General features: G+C 53.4%; 5 protein-coding genes across 7 annotated transcripts; 3 read left to right on the forward strand and 2 right to left on the reverse strand.

Moving 5' to 3' along the window:
• The first annotated feature begins 29 nt into the window (after window positions 1–29).
• Window positions 30–1,965, forward strand: J3458_005714 (uncharacterized protein). 2 transcript variants are annotated; one of them, XM_066118957.1, is made up of 4 exons: window positions 32–171; window positions 254–733; window positions 785–1,029; window positions 1,119–1,965. In XM_066118957.1, the coding sequence occupies exons 1-4, from the start codon at window positions 87–89 to the stop codon at window positions 1,398–1,400; spliced, it is 1,092 nt and encodes a 363-aa protein (XP_065976479.1). In that variant the 5' UTR covers window positions 32–86; the 3' UTR covers window positions 1,401–1,965. The 2 variants fall into 2 exon arrangements, with proteins under 2 accessions (XP_065976478.1, XP_065976479.1); XM_066118956.1 differs by having other exon boundaries at window positions 30–733.
• A 1,527-nt stretch (window positions 1,966–3,492) lies between these two features.
• On the forward strand, window positions 3,493–4,999 carry J3458_005715 (uncharacterized protein; the record flags this gene model as incomplete). Its single annotated transcript, XM_007810752.2, has 2 exons — window positions 3,493–4,772; window positions 4,837–4,999. One exon carries the CDS (start codon window positions 3,493–3,495, stop codon window positions 4,318–4,320), a length of 828 nt encoding a protein of 275 aa, XP_007808943.2. The 3' UTR covers window positions 4,321–4,772; window positions 4,837–4,999.
• J3458_005716 (uncharacterized protein) lies at window positions 4,974–5,636 on the reverse strand (the record flags this gene model as incomplete). The annotated part of the gene is made up of 2 exons (XM_007810751.2): window positions 4,974–5,282; window positions 5,355–5,636. 2 exons carry the CDS (start codon window positions 5,634–5,636, stop codon window positions 4,974–4,976), a joined length of 591 nt encoding a protein of 196 aa, XP_007808942.2.
• A 1,252-nt stretch (window positions 5,637–6,888) lies between these two features.
• On the reverse strand, window positions 6,889–14,076 carry J3458_005717 (uncharacterized protein). Of its 2 annotated transcripts, XM_066118958.1 has the most exons (3): window positions 9,263–14,076; window positions 7,515–9,189; window positions 6,889–7,448 (listed from the first exon to the last, which is right to left on the reverse strand). In XM_066118958.1, the coding sequence occupies exons 1-3, from the start codon at window positions 12,767–12,769 to the stop codon at window positions 7,405–7,407; spliced, it is 5,226 nt and encodes a 1,741-aa protein (XP_065976480.1). In that variant the 5' UTR covers window positions 12,770–14,076; the 3' UTR covers window positions 6,889–7,404. The 2 variants fall into 2 exon arrangements, with proteins under 2 accessions (XP_065976480.1, XP_007808941.2); XM_007810750.2 differs by having other exon boundaries at window positions 6,890–9,189.
• Window positions 14,077–14,305: 229 nt separating this feature from the next.
• J3458_005718 (uncharacterized protein) lies at window positions 14,306–15,226 on the forward strand. Its single transcript, XM_066118959.1, has 2 exons — window positions 14,306–14,488; window positions 14,613–15,226. The coding sequence occupies exons 1-2, from the start codon at window positions 14,389–14,391 to the stop codon at window positions 15,050–15,052; spliced, it is 540 nt and encodes a 179-aa protein (XP_065976481.1). The 5' UTR covers window positions 14,306–14,388; the 3' UTR covers window positions 15,053–15,226.
• The last annotated feature ends 762 nt before the right edge of the window (window positions 15,227–15,988 follow it).

Below are 15,988 nucleotides of genomic sequence, written 5' to 3' on the forward strand. Positions count from 1 at the left end.
TTGTCGTCACTTGTTTGGTCTTGACGTCTCTGTTTCTCTCTCTTTCCTTTTAATGAAAAAATCGTTCAAAATCGGTCATTGTCACCATGAAGTTGTCATCATCTTCTTTGACACTGCTGGCCGCTGGCCGCCTGAGTGCTGCAGCGTCCGTCTTTTCGCTCGACTCTGATGGTGCGTTGCTGTACACACGCAACGCCAGCATGGCACCCGAATAAAAAAATAAAGAAACGAAACAACTGACCGGCGCTTGCAGATGCAATTAAAGAGTCGGCCAGCATACTGGCCTGGGACATGCTTCAATATTATCACGGCAACGAATCCGGAGGCACGCCCGGAATTCTCCCCGGACCGCCGCCGGCCGGCGACTATTACTGGTGGGAAGGCGGAGCCATGTGGGGCACCCTCATCCAGTACTGGGCTTTCACCGGCGACTCGACTTACAACGACAACATCATGCAGGCCATGCAGTTCCAGGTCGGAGAGGGCCAGGACTACATGCCGCGCAATGTGACGGCCTCCCTGGGGAACGATGACCAGGCCTTCTGGGGCATGGCCGCCATGCTAGCCGCAGAGAATAAGTTCCCCGACCCCCCAGCCGACCGGCCCGGATGGCTTGGCCTTGCGCAGGCCGTCTTTAACACGCAGGCGAGCCCTCAGCGACACGACGGCACATGTGGCGGAGGGCTTCGATGGCAGATCCCCTTCACCAACAATGGTTACGGCTATAAAAACAGTGAGTTTTTCCTGGAACTGATAATTCTTGCACGGCTAACTCTTCTCTCAGGCATCGCTAATGGCTGCTTCTTCAACATGGCGGCCAGGCTTGCCCGCTACACAGGAGACGCCATATATTCTGACTGGGCCGAAAAGACTTGGGACTGGGTCGAGAAAATCGGCTTCATCGACCCTCAGAACTATGCCATCTATGACGGGGCCAACGTTGCCAATCAGTGCAAGGACATCAACAAAGTCCAGTACTCGTACAACAACGCCATTTTCGCCGAGGGCGCGGCGTTTATGTATAACATTGCAAGTCTCTCCCTCTATTAAGTGCTTTCGCCTTGCGTGTTCCTGATTGTGCAAAGCGACGGCTAACACCTCGAATTCCCACGGCTCAGACAAACGGCGACCAAAAGTGGAAAGACAGAGTCGACAAGCTCATCAACTACGGCCTCAAGACCTTTTCCCCCATGACGTCGCTGTCGAAATTTCATGTGAGCTCAACGACGGCTGTAAAACAGACATGTTCACGTACAAGGGCTTTGTGCACCGCTGGTATGCAACAACCACGCAAATTGCGCCTTTTACGGCAGAGCGCATCCTCCCCGTGCTCCAGAAGTCGGCACAAGCCGCGGTCACACAGTGTACAGGCGGTGCCAACGGCCGGCAGTGCGGTCTGAAATGGGCAGACGGAAAGTATGACGGCAAAACGGGGGCTGGGCAAGAGATGAGTGTGTTGGCAGCCGTGCAGAGTTTGCTGATTGGCAAGGCGAGGCCGCCTGTGACCCATGATTCGGGTGGTACGAGTACGGGCAACACGGATGGTGGTCAAGGTGATGGGTCGGTGATGCCGAATCAGAAGCCTGTCACGGCGGGTGATAAGGTCGGTGCCAGCATTGTTACGATTTTATTGCTCGGAGGAGCGTGTGGCATGTTTGGGTGGATGAGCTACGAGGCGTCTGGGCGTTGATGTTGGAAACTGGGTTGGCCTTTTTTCGTGACTGTTTTGATTTTCCAACAATGTTGTGTATCTGAGAAGTAGACGCCTTTGTATAATGTGCAGCGGTGGACAAAAGTATATATACAGGTGTAGGATTTTAGAAATGATTATCGCCAACGGTGGGCGAGACTTCTCAATTCGTAGTTTGGAGTTGGCCGTTTGACGGGAATATTGTTCATGCCATGTTGATAAAATCGGGGCAATATCACGAAAAAGAACGCGCTCTAATCGAATAGCAATTATACCCCCTTATATTCTGTTGACAGGCAAAAACTGTATTTTGGCATACACTTCAAGAAATTCGACTGCCTGGATCCATTTTCTGTCTCACAGCGTTAAGATGCCTCAGGTGCTATCAAGATATTCAGCCTCCCAAGTTCTTCAACAAGCGCTCAAGTACGTTGCGAGCATTCCTTTATCCAATGAGAGCGCCGTGGTGCTATCCGCATATACTGGCCGCTAAACTGATTGGTCCCTTGGTTGTAGTTGCATGGAAGTTGGAGCGCATCCCAATCCCTGCTGAAGAGCTGTCCAGCGAGCCAGTCTGATGCCTGTCGAGGAGCGTGTAACAGTGACGGAGGAGGCTGACTGAAGGCCTTGCCAGTTGCTTCTGTTAGCATCGATGACTGCCGCAGTATAGTCAGTGGACTTGTTACTTTAGGGCCAACACTGTAGCACTGTTTACCAAGAAAAAAAACACGATCAATACGTTAATGGAGAGGCTAATATGTAAAGACTCATCACAAGTTGCAACGGGAAGAACTTGGTTCGATGACACGACATGTAAATTTTTCGGACCAGCGCTCTTCATTTCCCAGTTTTTAAGCCAATGGGGCCTTGTTGTGCATGGAACAAAGCGTGGTAGGTATCCGCGGCTAGGTTGATCCCGGACGACTTGTACTCGCCATGAGCTCGTTTCATAAGCTCCTCCTTGCACTAGTATTGTTTCCGTCACTGATTGACACAGCCTGGGGCAAAACACATTTGATTATTACCAAGTATATACCAACATCTCGTGGCGTATTGTGTTATAGAGCGCGACGGCTAGGTGCTTCCGTTTGACGCCTGTTGTCTCGGCCTAAATGAGCGGTAGACATCAACAAAGTCCTGTCAAGGAACTTGGTCTTTCTTCCCCAGGGACATTTACGCCATCTGCAGGATCAATTGTATTTGCTTCAGAGACGTTCAGTGTACCGTCCTTGTCTTCCCCCCCCGCGGTTGATGGCCGGCGCAGAGGGGATGCGGGGACCCACACGGTCGGCTCCCGGTCCGGAGACCCGCATATCCGGCAAGCATGTGACGGATCGGGCAATTCCATCGGCTCTGGTCAAACCTTGTCGCCACTACGCAAAAACCCAGGGGAAAATTGTGTGTCCCGCAACTTGAGTGTCTTCCCATGGCCGAGCCTGTGTAGCCGCCCTTTGCCCTGCCCGACCAACGACATGACTGCAATTTCACCCGTGAACTTTGCGGGGTTCCCCGTGGTTGCTACCCAAATCGAGACAAGAGACAACTCAACCTGTACAAGATTGGTCGAGAGGTGCCTGATATCGCAACTATTGGCTCCCACGGCGACGCATGTTGGTGCGCCGCATGCATTTAGGCAGACTGGCCAAGCGGGGTATTAAAGCACCGCTGAAGGACCAACAGACCGCCTCACTTTTTCTCTTCTCACAGAACCGTGGCCCTCGGAAGAAGACAAACTTCATTCTCCTCTTGTCCTAGATTTGAGAAACAGAAAGAAAAGGCAACCTCTCCCACCACTCTCCACAATGGAAGAGCTACGCTGCGCTGCCGTCGTTTCGAACCTCGAAGGCATCAGGGGCATCTCCTTTTGGGTGGAAGATGTCGCAAAGCTCGCAACCCTGCCGGGTCTGGACAGGCGAGTCGGACGCCTCGAGGCCGCCGCGGGCATAACCCCCCCGCCGCCCGTTACCGAGCCGTCGTGGAACGGACTCGTCTGGCGCATATGGCGACTTCGAAACAGGATGCCCAAGGACGCCATCAAGGAGTTTGAGGCGGGAGCCTCTGTGGCCGGGGCGGACTTCAAGTCCATGATCCCAGACGCCTCGGGGATTTCGCTCCAAGACGTCCAAAACGCACTCGACAGCGTCAGAATCCACGGGGGGTGTCCGCCGCTCGCCCCCGAGGTCGACAATGACGACCTGCGGCTCAGCTACAGCCTGCAGCGGCTCTGTCACATGGCTGGCAGGAAGAACTTGTACCTCGGCGCCGTCCCCGTCGGCCTCGTCGACGTCTACGTTCTCGCCGTCCGCCTCTCGCTGCATGCAGAGGTCGACGGCCACACGACGGCGACGCGGCCCCCCGGGTCGTGGCCTCGGTTCTCGCCGCTTCCTGCGCGCCCGCCGGCGAAGCCTTGCTGCGACTGCTGCGGCTGCTACTGCCACAGCAACGTGGTGCCCGTGCCGCCGCGGCAGAGGCGGCGCTGGAACAGGAGGAGCTCCTCGGCGTCGTCTGCTTCCGAGACGAGTGTGCCGAGGAAGCGGCCTCGGGTGGCTGGCAAGACTGTGCTTTTGGAGGAAGAGGTCGGTGAGCGACTACGAGTCCATTACTTCACGCGGTTCCAGCACGATTGTTGACTAGGGCTGTTTCGTCGGGGGTCTTTTTCCCACGGCACGCTGGCTAAAGATGGCTTTGTTCATGAGGCTTCACGCTGCTTTGGCTTTGTCCATGGCTGCTTTGCATGCTGTGTTCCTCGTCTCGTATCAAGTAGTTGGCGATTACAATGACTGCGCCCTGATTCTTGACAAACGCCCGTCTATAGTTAGTTGACATGTTGAGCAAGGGGCACCACTGGATTCGCCGTTTCTGCCTCGCATCACCATGATTGAGAAGAAGATAAATAAAAGCAAGCTTACTGATCTGCATTCTCCTTGCAATTTACAACTCAGCAGTCTCTTTTCTTCGTTCCGAGTCCATCATGACAAGTGGCAGCCATGTCCCCGTTTCTACTGGGCCGTGTTCCGACCCAGCATAAACTCATCGGAGTCATCTCTCAACCTACTCCAGCTGAAGAAAAGTAGTCTCTGTTGTACAGTCTCAGGCATCTGAATCGCAAAATGAAAGTTTTACTAAAAAGCTAATATATTTGGTAGGCAGACTTCCAGCATTCGGCGCCTAAAATCCAGAAATAGATGTCAACTACGAAGAGGGCCTACCCTCTACAGCAAATTCCCCCACGTGTGCCATATCCCACACACAACCACGCACACGCTTCCGAAGCTTGAATTCCCTACAGGCCGCCAGCCTTGCAAGCCTTTGTGGCAGTGGGCACAAACTTGTTGTAGCGGTCGGGGTAAGCAGAGCGCTGGACGCGCTGGCAGAGGGCGCCAACAGCCATGGTCTGCCAGCCCTTGACGCGCCTCATCTCGGCGAAGAACTGGCCCGCGGAGCAAGCCGCGTCCATGTCGCACTGGACACTCTTGTAGATGGAGGCGCGCTGCTGGAAGAGGCCGACGCTGTCGTGGTCGGAGCCGACGCGGTCGTGTGGCAGCTTCATGGAGGCGGGAACAGCCTTGTTGGCGTACATGACGAGGCTGGACTATATTCCACAAAAGACGGCAATTAGCAAAAAAGGCCAGCTCGACGGTTGACGCAGCAAGGGCCTACGTACCTCGGTGAGAGCGGTGGCAATACCAGCCTGGCATCCGTGAGCGCCAACCATGTCCGTCTTGGCCTGGGCGATGATGCCACGGGCGTACTTGGACTGGAGGGCGTCGAGGCCGGGCAGGTTGTCGCGGGCTTCCAGTCCGCCTTGGACGCGGTCGATTGCAAGGCCAGCCTCGCCGACGTCGACATTGCCCACGTTGGCGACGTGGTCAACCGCCTCGGCAGGTAGGGCCCGGGCAGAGGTGGCGCCGAGGGCCACGTAGAAGAGTACAGTAGACGCCTTCATGTTGTAGTCTGGAAGCGAAAATGAGTATCAAGTGTTTTGCAAGTTTGGATTGTGTTTGTTCCTATGTGTTTTGCTGTGTCGTGTAGGAAAGACCAAAAAGATGGACTTGAGTAGGATCAAGCAGGCAACTTATACACCCAGTCGTTGGCTTCATAAGCCCGTAGGCACAGCATCTTGTTCACCACGGTAGCGTTCAAGGTGTCGGAAGCTGAATTTGGCCAGGAAAAGCCCCAATGTAGCCAGGGATGCTAAACGTATGCTTCGTACAAAGTTGACCCGAGCATCAGAGTCCTGGTATACCGATGGCCCGACCATGACACTCGGCGAAGCACCGAGATCCAATCTTTTCCCCAGACGCAGACATGATGATAGCCATTGGCGTAATCACTAGCACCAAGTTTGGTCATGATCAAAACGGAAAGGGTGCAAAATGAATAGGGAGAGTTGGCCTTCAGCAGGATGCCCAAAACGATCTACACACATCTCATACTTGAGCCCTGGGTTAGCTAGCCTGGTGCCAACTGTAACTTCAGCGCTGTATGTATGCTTATTCTGATCAGAATGATCCATAAGATGCTGGCCCCCCCGTACCTGGTAGGCTTTTGGCCGAACCGGTTGCCGTATGCGGCGGTTCACGGTGACGATCCCTGCTTCAGCCCTTCAGCCCAACACGCGCTCGAGGTCCACCATAGAGCCCGGCAGATGGCCGTCTTCCTGGCAGCCTCGACGTCTGGTTGCAACGGGAGCGGGCGGTCCATGCGAATAAGCACGCTGAAGGAATCGGCACGAGATTCCACCGCCTTGGAGCCGTTGGTCGAGAAAATCGCATTGCACTCCATTTCTGGACCTGAATACCAATCATGATGATGATAAGCGACGGATTTGAATCATGTTTGCCACTCAGCTAGCGAAATGACGGGCCACAAAAGCGGCCGCATTGATGGCTCGCTTCAACTTGCGATAGGTCGGTAGTCTAGAGAGTACATTGGAACATCACTTCAGCTCATCCATCGTCTGAATCGTGCTGCTATTTTTAGCACGAAATATCTCCGACGTCACTGGGCAGCCCAGTGCTTCCCGGTTCGCGCGGGAATCGCCGAGTGTCGTCTCTTGACTTCAAGCTTGGTTGCGAGACGAGGTCATCTACGACGAGCACAAGGTGCCGGACCGAGACAGAACTGGCTTCTTGCTACCCACCATCACGATATTTTGCACACAGAACTGGCATTGCAGTCAGAAAAGTCAAATCAAATGGTAGACCAAATCAACTTCATTAGCTTTCCACTGGGAAAATAGGCTATACCTAGGGTTCGATACCAACACCGTCGATACAGTTCCATCTCAATACCAAAAGGCCGGCATTGATGCTCAGATCTAAATGCCAAAATAAAAAATCAGATAGTAATAAATAAGTAGTCGTCATTTCGTCATGAAAACACAAGGCGTAGATAACGCTCCTGGATAATAAAAACATAGATGAACAGGAGATCAGGCTTCCTCTTTTTCCCCTGGAACTCTGGCCCAGGCTCCCTCCATGGCCACATATATGCTGATGCCTGGGTTGATTGTTTGCTTGTGCATGTTGTGTCTTTTCTTTCCCTTCGTTTTCTTCCTCCCCCATCAGGGGCTGTGCCACGTCATTCCAGTTGCATTTTTGATAGCACAACTTGTCCCCGGTCACTCCCCTTTGGCTAGTTTTGGCTATACCGAAATGCCAAGATGACGTGTAGCCGAAAAAAATGAGCGTCCAATTGGCGCGACATGCGCCTCAGAAGGTGTCTGTATCTTCACTAGCTACAGTTCCAAATGTATCTGGAAAAAAGAAGAAAACATTAGTCATCATTTCCACGTGTATTAAATATCCTGTTCAAGCGGTACCTCTCTTTCGTCGTCTTTCTTCTCTTGCTGCCTCTTCTTCAGGGCTCTTTGGTGTCATGGCTCGTGGCCCACTAGGTCGTCGACTGGGAACGCCAAGAGCAGCGTTCAGATTCCTGTTCTCCAACTTGGGGCTACTTCCAGAGTAGTGGCTGAGATATGTCGCCGTCATCGTACCGTACCCGCTCTCGGAACTCTGCTGGGGAGCCGGACTGCCCTCCTTTTGTATTTTGGATAGTCGACTGGACTTGGGCGGCGTCTGTGAGCCAGGAGAGTCAATTGGCTCCTTGGGAGGGCGAGGCGGTCCGGGCTGCTGGCCGGGCGATGAGAAGTAGTCAGCCTCGGGGCCTGGGACAGACGAGTTGTTGCTGTATCTGTTGGTGTTTGGAGGCAATCGGTTAAGACTGGTTGCTGAACCAGCCCACTCAGTAGATCTTGGTGTCATGGGGTTGTTGTACTCCTGCGCTGAAGACTCCAAAGCAGTCCGGAATCTCTCTGTTTGACCAGGTCGTGGCTGGGGATGCTGCAAGTTCAGCGAGTTCCGATGTGCCTTGTACTTGGGATTCTCGGGCGTCATGTATGAAGTCGGCGGTGGACCTTGTGAGTTGCGACGCTCGCCTCGAATTCCCTGAAGGTTTGGATCCGAGAACCCCGAGTGCAGTTTGTCTTGGCCATATGGGTCATGGCTGTACATGTGGTCATCGTCGTATGACGCAAGACTGGATCCAGACCGGGAGGGAGGTTGGATATCATCGTATTTTGGTCCCTTCTTGGAGGAGCCACTGCCACGGAAAGCCTTTCCAACACTTGAAGCCGTTGTTCCTGACCATCGCGAAATCTTTGGCAACCACCCGCTAGAGCTGCTGGACTTGTGTTTCTTGCCCTTGTCGGTTCGTGGTGTGTTCTCGGCGCTGAGGGGTTGAGGATCTGCAGCAGGCGCCAGTCGTGGCGGAGTATCTAGAGGAACCGAACCCCCACGCTGAATGTGTTCTGCTTGCGTTGGGGTCTGAAGATACCCACCGCCAGATCTCTCTGCACTTGGGCTGGGATGGTCGTACTGGTACTCATCTTCATTTTCAGGCACAGTACTGATTCTATGCTCAGAGAACTTTCGCTCAACGCCGCCAGCCACTTGGCCACGCGGCTGTGATGCGGATGCCGCTTGCGACTGGGTGGCAGGCGTAGGTGTCGAAATGCCTTCCGGCTCATAGCCCTTGTCTTGTTCAAACTGGTCCTCGGCTCGGAGATTTTCATATGATTGGCCTGGTCCCCCAGTCGAAACTGCTGGTGCTGTCTGCGTCTTGAGTACATCGACTTCGCCGAGAAGCTGCATAAGCATATCTTCAATGCGGGTTAGGTCGTTGGTACCCTTGGTACTAAGGCCTTGCAAAGCCCGCTTCCAGAGATTCTTCTTCTTGACAGCAGCCTCATCAAACGTGCCAGCCTGCGACGCGCTTTGCAGGGAGCGGGAGGCTGCACCCGGATATGGCCTCGGCCCGTTGATGGCCTTTTGCAGCTTTTCTGTGTTTTCCACATTGGCGAAGATCACATCATCCCCGGTGTCTTGTACAAGTTCTTTCATTTCACGGAAGGAGTTGCGCATCTCGAGAGCAGCATTCATGAGCAATGCAACAATTTCTGTATCCCGGGCGCTTCGTTGCGCGTCACGCACCATCAACTATGCAATGTCAGTTAAGCAAAATCCTGTGGCATTATATGGCCCCGTTGCTGGGCGTGGCTGGGTAACTTACGTGTTGCATCAAGGCTACAATGTCTTTATTTTCGATGCGTTCTATACCCGCACCTGTTGCGGCGTCGTAAAATGGCGAGCCCATGCCTTGGGACATGCCGCTCATGTGCCGGGCATGAGATTTTGGCACATAAAAGGGATCGTCGTCAGCTACAGCACCATCAAAATCGACCGCCTTGCCCTTCGCCTGTGGATCAGGGGTCCGGTTCGGACCGTTTGACATGTAGCCCTCATCGTACTTTTGACCAAAACCAGGGCTGCCTGTGTTGAACGGGGCTTCGAGTCCTCTGCTGAGCAACTTGTCATTGAGCTCAGGATTCACAATAGGGCTCGCATCTTCATATGGATTGGTAAGCAGAGTGTCCCGTTTGCGCTCGTCAGATGTGCGGTGCCATTCATCCTGGTCTTGGCTCGCTTCATTGCTGGGGGTGGCAGCCATGCCTGCGGCAGCCCCCAATGCAGCAGCTCCAATGGCCTCAGCAACTCCAAGCCCCCCTCCTTTAGCTTCCTTGCCCTTGGCCTCCGGAGCGTATCCGCTCATATCTCGTTGTGTTGGTGTTGCCCTACCAGACCAGTCCTTATGGACGGGCTCGCCATCGAGACGCTCTTCGACCAAAGAGGGATTGGTCTGCAGATCATCGTCGACATATCCAATCTCTGGCATAGGATTATCCATGTCAGGCAGACCACTGGCACCTAGCTTGGGTTGTTCTTCGAGGTCCAGTCTGTCAATGCTGTGAGTTGGAGTGTTACGTGGCTCCCAACCATGGTGCATGGTTCTCTCTTTAAAGGACCTATTTCGAGCCACACCCGCGGGCTGGAAGTCGTCCACGGACTGCCCTGAGGTTACTGCTTGCTTCCTCTCCTTTGCAGCTTTCAACGCTGCTGCTGCTGCACCAACTGCGCCAGCTGTGATGGCGGCTTCCGATGCAGTCGGCGAGTGTCGATACTTGGTTCGAGGTACTTTCCTCCCATATTCATCAACATCATACTCTGTGTATTCCTGAGACTGGGCCACGGACTTGGACCCTGGTGTAGTTTGCCTTTCCTCTTCTGGTTCACGAGGGCCGTCAACGTCCATCCTCTCAGGGCTGTCGATGCCGCGAGGAATCTGTGTCCTGGGTTGTTCCTCGTATGAGACATTTGAATCCCTGGCGGCATTTTGATCATATCCCGAAGCTCCAGTAACCACAGATTGGTCGAGCATTGATCCATCTACCAGAGAAGCAACGGCAGACTCGACACCAATGGGAGAGTTAACAAAGTTGGGGTTCGCCGCGATTCCTCGGACAGCCTGACCAGTAGCAGTCTCATCATATTGCTCTCCGCCTTCTGCAGAGACCCGGTCGAATTCCCGGCTGCGCACGTTGCCTGCTGCAGAGCCATCTGATTGCAAGAATAAGTGTTGACGAGTTCGTTCAGGTGACTTGGCTGGGGACGGCATTTCCATGGAATCCCGGGGTAGCGGTGCTTCACTGCCAGCTTCTGTGTATCCGGAAACACTGGGAATCGGGCTAAGTCCTCTGGCGCCGGCTTGATAAGGAACATACCGAAGAGGTGGAGGGACATCCTGCGTGCTGTAGTACCGGTGCTCAAAATCATCTTCGGGATAGTCAACAGTCTCAGGCACACCTCTGCTGCGTTCGTAGTCGTCGTAGGAGCCGATGGGAATCTTTCGTCCATACTCATCTGTCTCGTATTCTTCAACATAGTCCTTGTTGCCTCGAGGTAATGCTGTCAGGTCTCCATGAGATACGTTTGCGTGATGCATAGCCAGGGCATGTTGCTCTTGGTTTACTGGCGACTTGACACGAGCCGGGGTTGACGCGCCTGAAACTATCTGTTCGCTGTGGCCAAGGCCCCTAGCTGGCGCAGCCACAAGCTCTTCGCTCGCAGAGTGTGGTCGGTCTGATTCAGCCGATAGGATGGAAGTTCGAGTAAGATCGGACGGGTTTATGTCGCTCATTAGTGGCATCGGGGGTTCAGGTGCAAGGTGCTCGTCGTCCAACTCTGTATCAAACTGCTCGTGATCCAGGCTACGACTTCTGGTGTTTTCTGCTCTTCTCCTGCGTCTCTCACGTTGTTTTCTATCTGGTGACTGAACAACATCATCCATGGCAGCGCTTGCACCCTTGGCCAATGCCGCCCCAGCAGCTCCAACAGCAGCAGCTTTTAGCAGATTGTTACTGCGCCTTGGGGTTGTGACATCTCCTTCGTAGGCCTCGTATTCAGCGTTAATAGAATCATGGCTGGGGCTGCGCAATGAGATGTCATCCTCGTAGTCATGGCGCGCCTCTCGATTCCGCCGGTCTCTTTGTTTTGCCCCATCTCGCGAGCTCTCGCCTCGTCCGCCAGAAGACCGCCTGCGATCGGATGAGACGTCCTCTCTCGAAACAGAAGTGACGGACGAAGTCAGTGAGCCACGCCGACTTTCACGTTTGCTTTGCTCCCTCTTAAGCGCGCTCAATTCGGGTAGGATTAGCCTTCGGATAGCATCCTCCACAGTTTCAAGAAGTTTTGGGTTATTGATTGATGATTTCGAGGCTCCAGAGCGGACGGAACGCGTGTCAAGGGAGCGATGGCTCGGGGCGAGATGAGACGACACGGCACTGGAATCCGCTGCACTTATATTGGATTCCTGTTGGCCGCGACTGGACCGTCGGCGTGGGGACCGAGCCTCATCAACAGCGCGCTCACTAACAACACTGCTAGCCCTGCTTTTGGAATGTCGCCTCTTCTCGGACTTGTCTTTTGATTTCTCGGCAATTTTAACACGCTCCTTTGCTCGAGTCTTATTGTTGCTTATTTCGCCCATGGCCGCTCCTGCGAGAGCACCAGCGGCCGTTGCACCAATAAGTGCCTCACCGCGAAAAGGGCTAGAGGATCGTTTAGTGTCTCCCGCAGGACCCGAGCCGTCCAAAAAGCTGTCTGTTGGGATGGCAGAGATCTCGGAAGGATTCCCAGGCTGATACGGCTCGGCGGAGGGTATCAACGGACTCGCGGGGCGCCTTCGCCTGTGGCTGCGGTCTATTTCAATATCGATGGGATTTCTTGAAACATTCGATTCCTCTGTTGCCGAAGCATACGATGTCACGCTGTTTGCGTCCTCACCGTCGTGTAACTCGATTTCCCGAGACGCGATGGCTTGGTCAAGAGGAATGCGGCGGGTGAGGGAAGCCTTGCGGGAGCCCTTGGTCTCGGTTACTTGGATATGGTCGCCTTTGCTCTTCTTGGACGGGGTCAGACGGACGCGGACGCTTGGTTTACGGTCTTGGCCACCAGAGCCGCTTTTTCCACCCTCGAAATACTCAATCAGTAACGATGTTTGAGATTTGCTGGCTTTGTGGCCGCGAGTACGGATAGTGACTGGGGTACCATCCTCGGGAATAGAGTAGGAGGAGTTCTCGTCGCCAGGCTTGGACAGGTCGGTTGCCAGCTCGCTCGGAGTTGTCGTGTCAGTCTCAGTCGGGGCAGGAAGTGGTGGTACTTTCCTAGATTCGGCGCCCATTGTGCTGACGTGCGGAGGGTAGCAGGAATGGGGTTTGAGCCGACGTCAGAGGCTCTTTATTTCACAGCCTCGCAGGTTGAAGATCAGGAGTAAGGCGGGCTACCGAGTCCCGGGAAGTTGAGGATATCAAAAGGCCGAGATGGTATCAAGACATGCGGAACGGTGCAACGAGACTACTGAAAGAAGCAAATCCTGGGCAGTGGTCAAAAGGTCGACCAGAGACACACAACACAGAAGACTGTTGCCTGTATCTCGGATTCTGGACATGCGACGAACCCACACTGGGCGACAGTTGACGCAATCGGTCGTGTCCCCAATCTTGGAGAAAGGGGGCGATGCAAATTCAAGAAAGGGTATTAGAGCGAAAAGAGGGAAAAAAAAAAGTGAAAAGACAAAAAGACGAAAGGCGTTGTTCCCGCCGTTAGACGTCGCAGGGCAAAACGGTTGCGCTTGGGGGAAAACGAAAGAGAGGCGGTCGTGCGAGCAGTGGTGTCAAGTCGGACCATGCGCAAGCCCAGTGCTGTGGCAACGGGGTGACGGAGTTGAGCAGTTGAGCACACCAACGAAAAAGAGGCCGTGTCCCAAGTCTCCAACGACTTGGCTTGTCTATTGTCGTTGTCGTCCAACTAGAGACTGGCTTTGTCCTGTCTGGTGCTAAAGTTGGGAGCGGCAGCAAGGATGTTCCCGCAGGTTCGCCACAAGTGTGAGCAACCCCGTATGTAACTCCGTGTGGACTTTGGTCGCAGATAGCAGATTACTGGCAGCAAGACGAGAGCAGACCATGTGCGAGGATGACGATGTGATGGAAGAAGATGAGAGGTGGGATCTTGTCCATGGGCGACAGGTGAAGCCAACGGGCGACCAGCAAGCGGCAGCGAACTAGCGGCAGGAGGAGCGGCAGGACAAGCAGCAGCAACCATCGGCCTGCTTCGAAGCTTGAACCACAAGATGATGGAGTGCGAGTGATCAATTGATGGTAGCGGCGGAGGCGGAGAACGAGCGAAGTGAGAGAGGCCCACAGACTCTCAGGACCTTCAGAGCGTCGGAGGAGGGGCGGTGGCAGCCCAACCAAACGCGCAAGCCATCTACGGAGAAGCAGGGCTCGACGATAGGACGACGACGCTTTGTTATTGTCCAAACAGGGCTCCGATTGACGGGGGGTTGGATTGATGAGTTGGCGGTGCCAACAAGTTGATCCAATGAAGCTTGCAGATAGCCTGCAGACAGCTTTGCTGTACCGGGGTGGCTGGTCGGGTGGGTGCGCGGGCAGCTCGGGTAAGCTAGCACGCTAGCGACGTCAATTGATGGACTTTTTGGACCGTTCGACTGTTGTGGTGACAATGTCCGGTGGCCTCAATGTCATCTAATTCGAATAGACGGTACCAAGCCGTGGTGTGATGGTGAAATGCTGCTGATGACGGTGGCGACAGCAAGGAAATGAGGAGCGGCGTTTGTGTGCTCACGAACGAATTCAAATAAAAAAAAAGTAAGAGCAATGTCGGCACCAAACGTTGGTCCCATGTCCTCCGTAACTGCGGCCAGACTTTTTCAACGCCGCGGCACCGATGACAACAAACCAGACCAGAGACATGTTGAGCACGTCTTGAGCTGCAACACAAATGACACGCCTCACTAGCCCGTCCAAATGCATGCGCCTCCAGATGGCCAGGCGCACCGAGTCTGTGCACAGCTGCGCAGTTCTGCAAAAAATTCTGCAAGGTGAAGAAACGTCTGCACATGAAGCAACGAATTGTTCAATTGTGCCTCCTCTTTCCTTTTCTTTTCTTTTCAACTTGTCAATAACCTCCCTCGTCTGTCCCCAAACTAACCCTATTTGACACAGTCCGCTCCGGTTCCTCTTTTTGCACCCGAGATCATCATTTAAGAAAATTGAAAATTAAAAACAGTATCAGACCATCCGGGAAAGCTGCCAGTCGTTCCAACACTCGTCACAATGGGATCCGAGCTCGGCAGACATTACCGTCCCCAACCATGCACCGCGGTGTACCGTTTCAAAACTACCGTGATATTGATACTTGGAGCTCATGCGCCATGCGCCTCTTAAAACACCATTTGACCCTGTGGCCACAAAGTTTCGAGCGTTCCTCTTCTCCACAGAGGCCCGTCCGGGACCCAAAGTTCAATTTCAATGTCGCCAAGCCCACAATGTGCAGCCACATCCAGGGCTCCTCTCCAAATGCCACCTTCACAGACAAGCCCACGTCAACCAATCACTTGCATCAATTCTACGTACCTCGGGGTCTAGTCGCCTTGCTGCCATAGCAACCGTCAGATAGAAGCACAATATAAAAAAAAAAAAAAAAAAAAAAAGCTCGGTCACGCTTAATGAGGCCCTTTTTTTTAAAAAAAAAAAAAAAAGAAAAGGAAAGAAAAAATAATTAACAGCATTGAGAATGCCGAATTGCCTCCATTCCCTCCATGTATGCAGCATCAGGCCACGACGATTAGTCGGTTCATTTGGGACATATCCCGGACCAAGTCCAGCAAGTCCGACTTGACCTTTTTGTTCGGCTATCTCTTCTTGGATGCCGGCCAAAACACTTGGGCTTGGCACGTTGCCTCCACACGTTGATTCCGTAGTCTCCATTCATCGTCCCAATTCGTAGTGTGGGCGGCTGGCGATGCGCCAGATTTGGAGGCACGCCTTCCAAATATATTCCTCAGCGTGGTTCCTAGAGCTTGAATGGTTTTCCTTTGTACACGGACTGGGGCGTGAGCCTTGTTCGAACATCGCGGCAAATCATCAGGTCACATCCAATCCCATCTAAAGGGCGACATGTCAGGAAGTTATCACTATACATTCTACGAAGGACGGAGTATGCAATGGCACATGGCTGTATGCACCAGTCGATGTTATGCACTCCAAACTATCAACATGCAAGAGTCCGGTGCGTGAAATCAACAGCACGCAATCGATAGGTTGAAGGACAACCTAGTCAGAGGCAATAAGTATTCCAATTCTTCGGGGGCCGTTGCACTAACTGTCTCCATTGTTCTATAGCTCGTCTGCATCACTCTGTAGTTATATGCCCATGTCCAATCTTCACGACTACACGCTTGACTGCTTTAAGGCTCACACCCCTCGCCAGAGGTGAATTTTAGATAGCACTATCTCGGCAGTTTTGTAGGGGTGGCTGGAAACAATCCGGAATACTACACAAATAAATTACGAGCAGCACACCAATAAGCAAATGTCTT

Source organism: Metarhizium acridum (assembly GCF_019434415.1).
Source record: "Metarhizium acridum strain ARSEF 324 chromosome Unknown scaffold_31, whole genome shotgun sequence".
NCBI classification, from domain to species: Eukaryota; Fungi; Ascomycota; class Sordariomycetes; order Hypocreales; family Clavicipitaceae; genus Metarhizium; species Metarhizium acridum.

Bases quoted from the DNA above. Each gene is read 5' to 3' on its own strand.
- J3458_005714 (XM_066118957.1), top strand. From the start codon at position 87: ATGAAGTTGTCATCATCTTCTTTGACACTGCTGGCCGCTGGCCGCCTG. The intron at 172-253 runs GTGCGTTGCTGT...CGGCGCTTGCAG, and splicing joins CTTTTCGCTCGACTCTGATG to ATGCAATTAAAGAGTCGGCC. The intron at 1,030-1,118 runs GCAAGTCTCTCC...CCCACGGCTCAG, and splicing joins CGGCGTTTATGTATAACATT to ACAAACGGCGACCAAAAGTG.
- J3458_005717 (XM_066118958.1), bottom strand. From the start codon at position 12,769: ATGGGCGCCGAATCTAGGAAAGTACCACCACTTCCTGCCCCGACTGAG. The intron at 9,190-9,262 runs GTAAGTTACCCA...GACATTGCATAG, and splicing joins TTGTAGCCTTGATGCAACAC to TTGATGGTGCGTGACGCGCA. The intron at 7,449-7,514 runs GTACCGCTTGAA...TCTTTTTTCCAG, and splicing joins AGAAAGACGACGAAAGAGAG to ATACATTTGGAACTGTAGCT.
- J3458_005718 (XM_066118959.1), top strand. From the start codon at position 14,389: ATGACACGCCTCACTAGCCCGTCCAAATGCATGCGCCTCCAGATGGCC. The intron at 14,489-14,612 runs GTGAAGAAACGT...TATTTGACACAG, and splicing joins TCTGCAAAAAATTCTGCAAG to TCCGCTCCGGTTCCTCTTTT.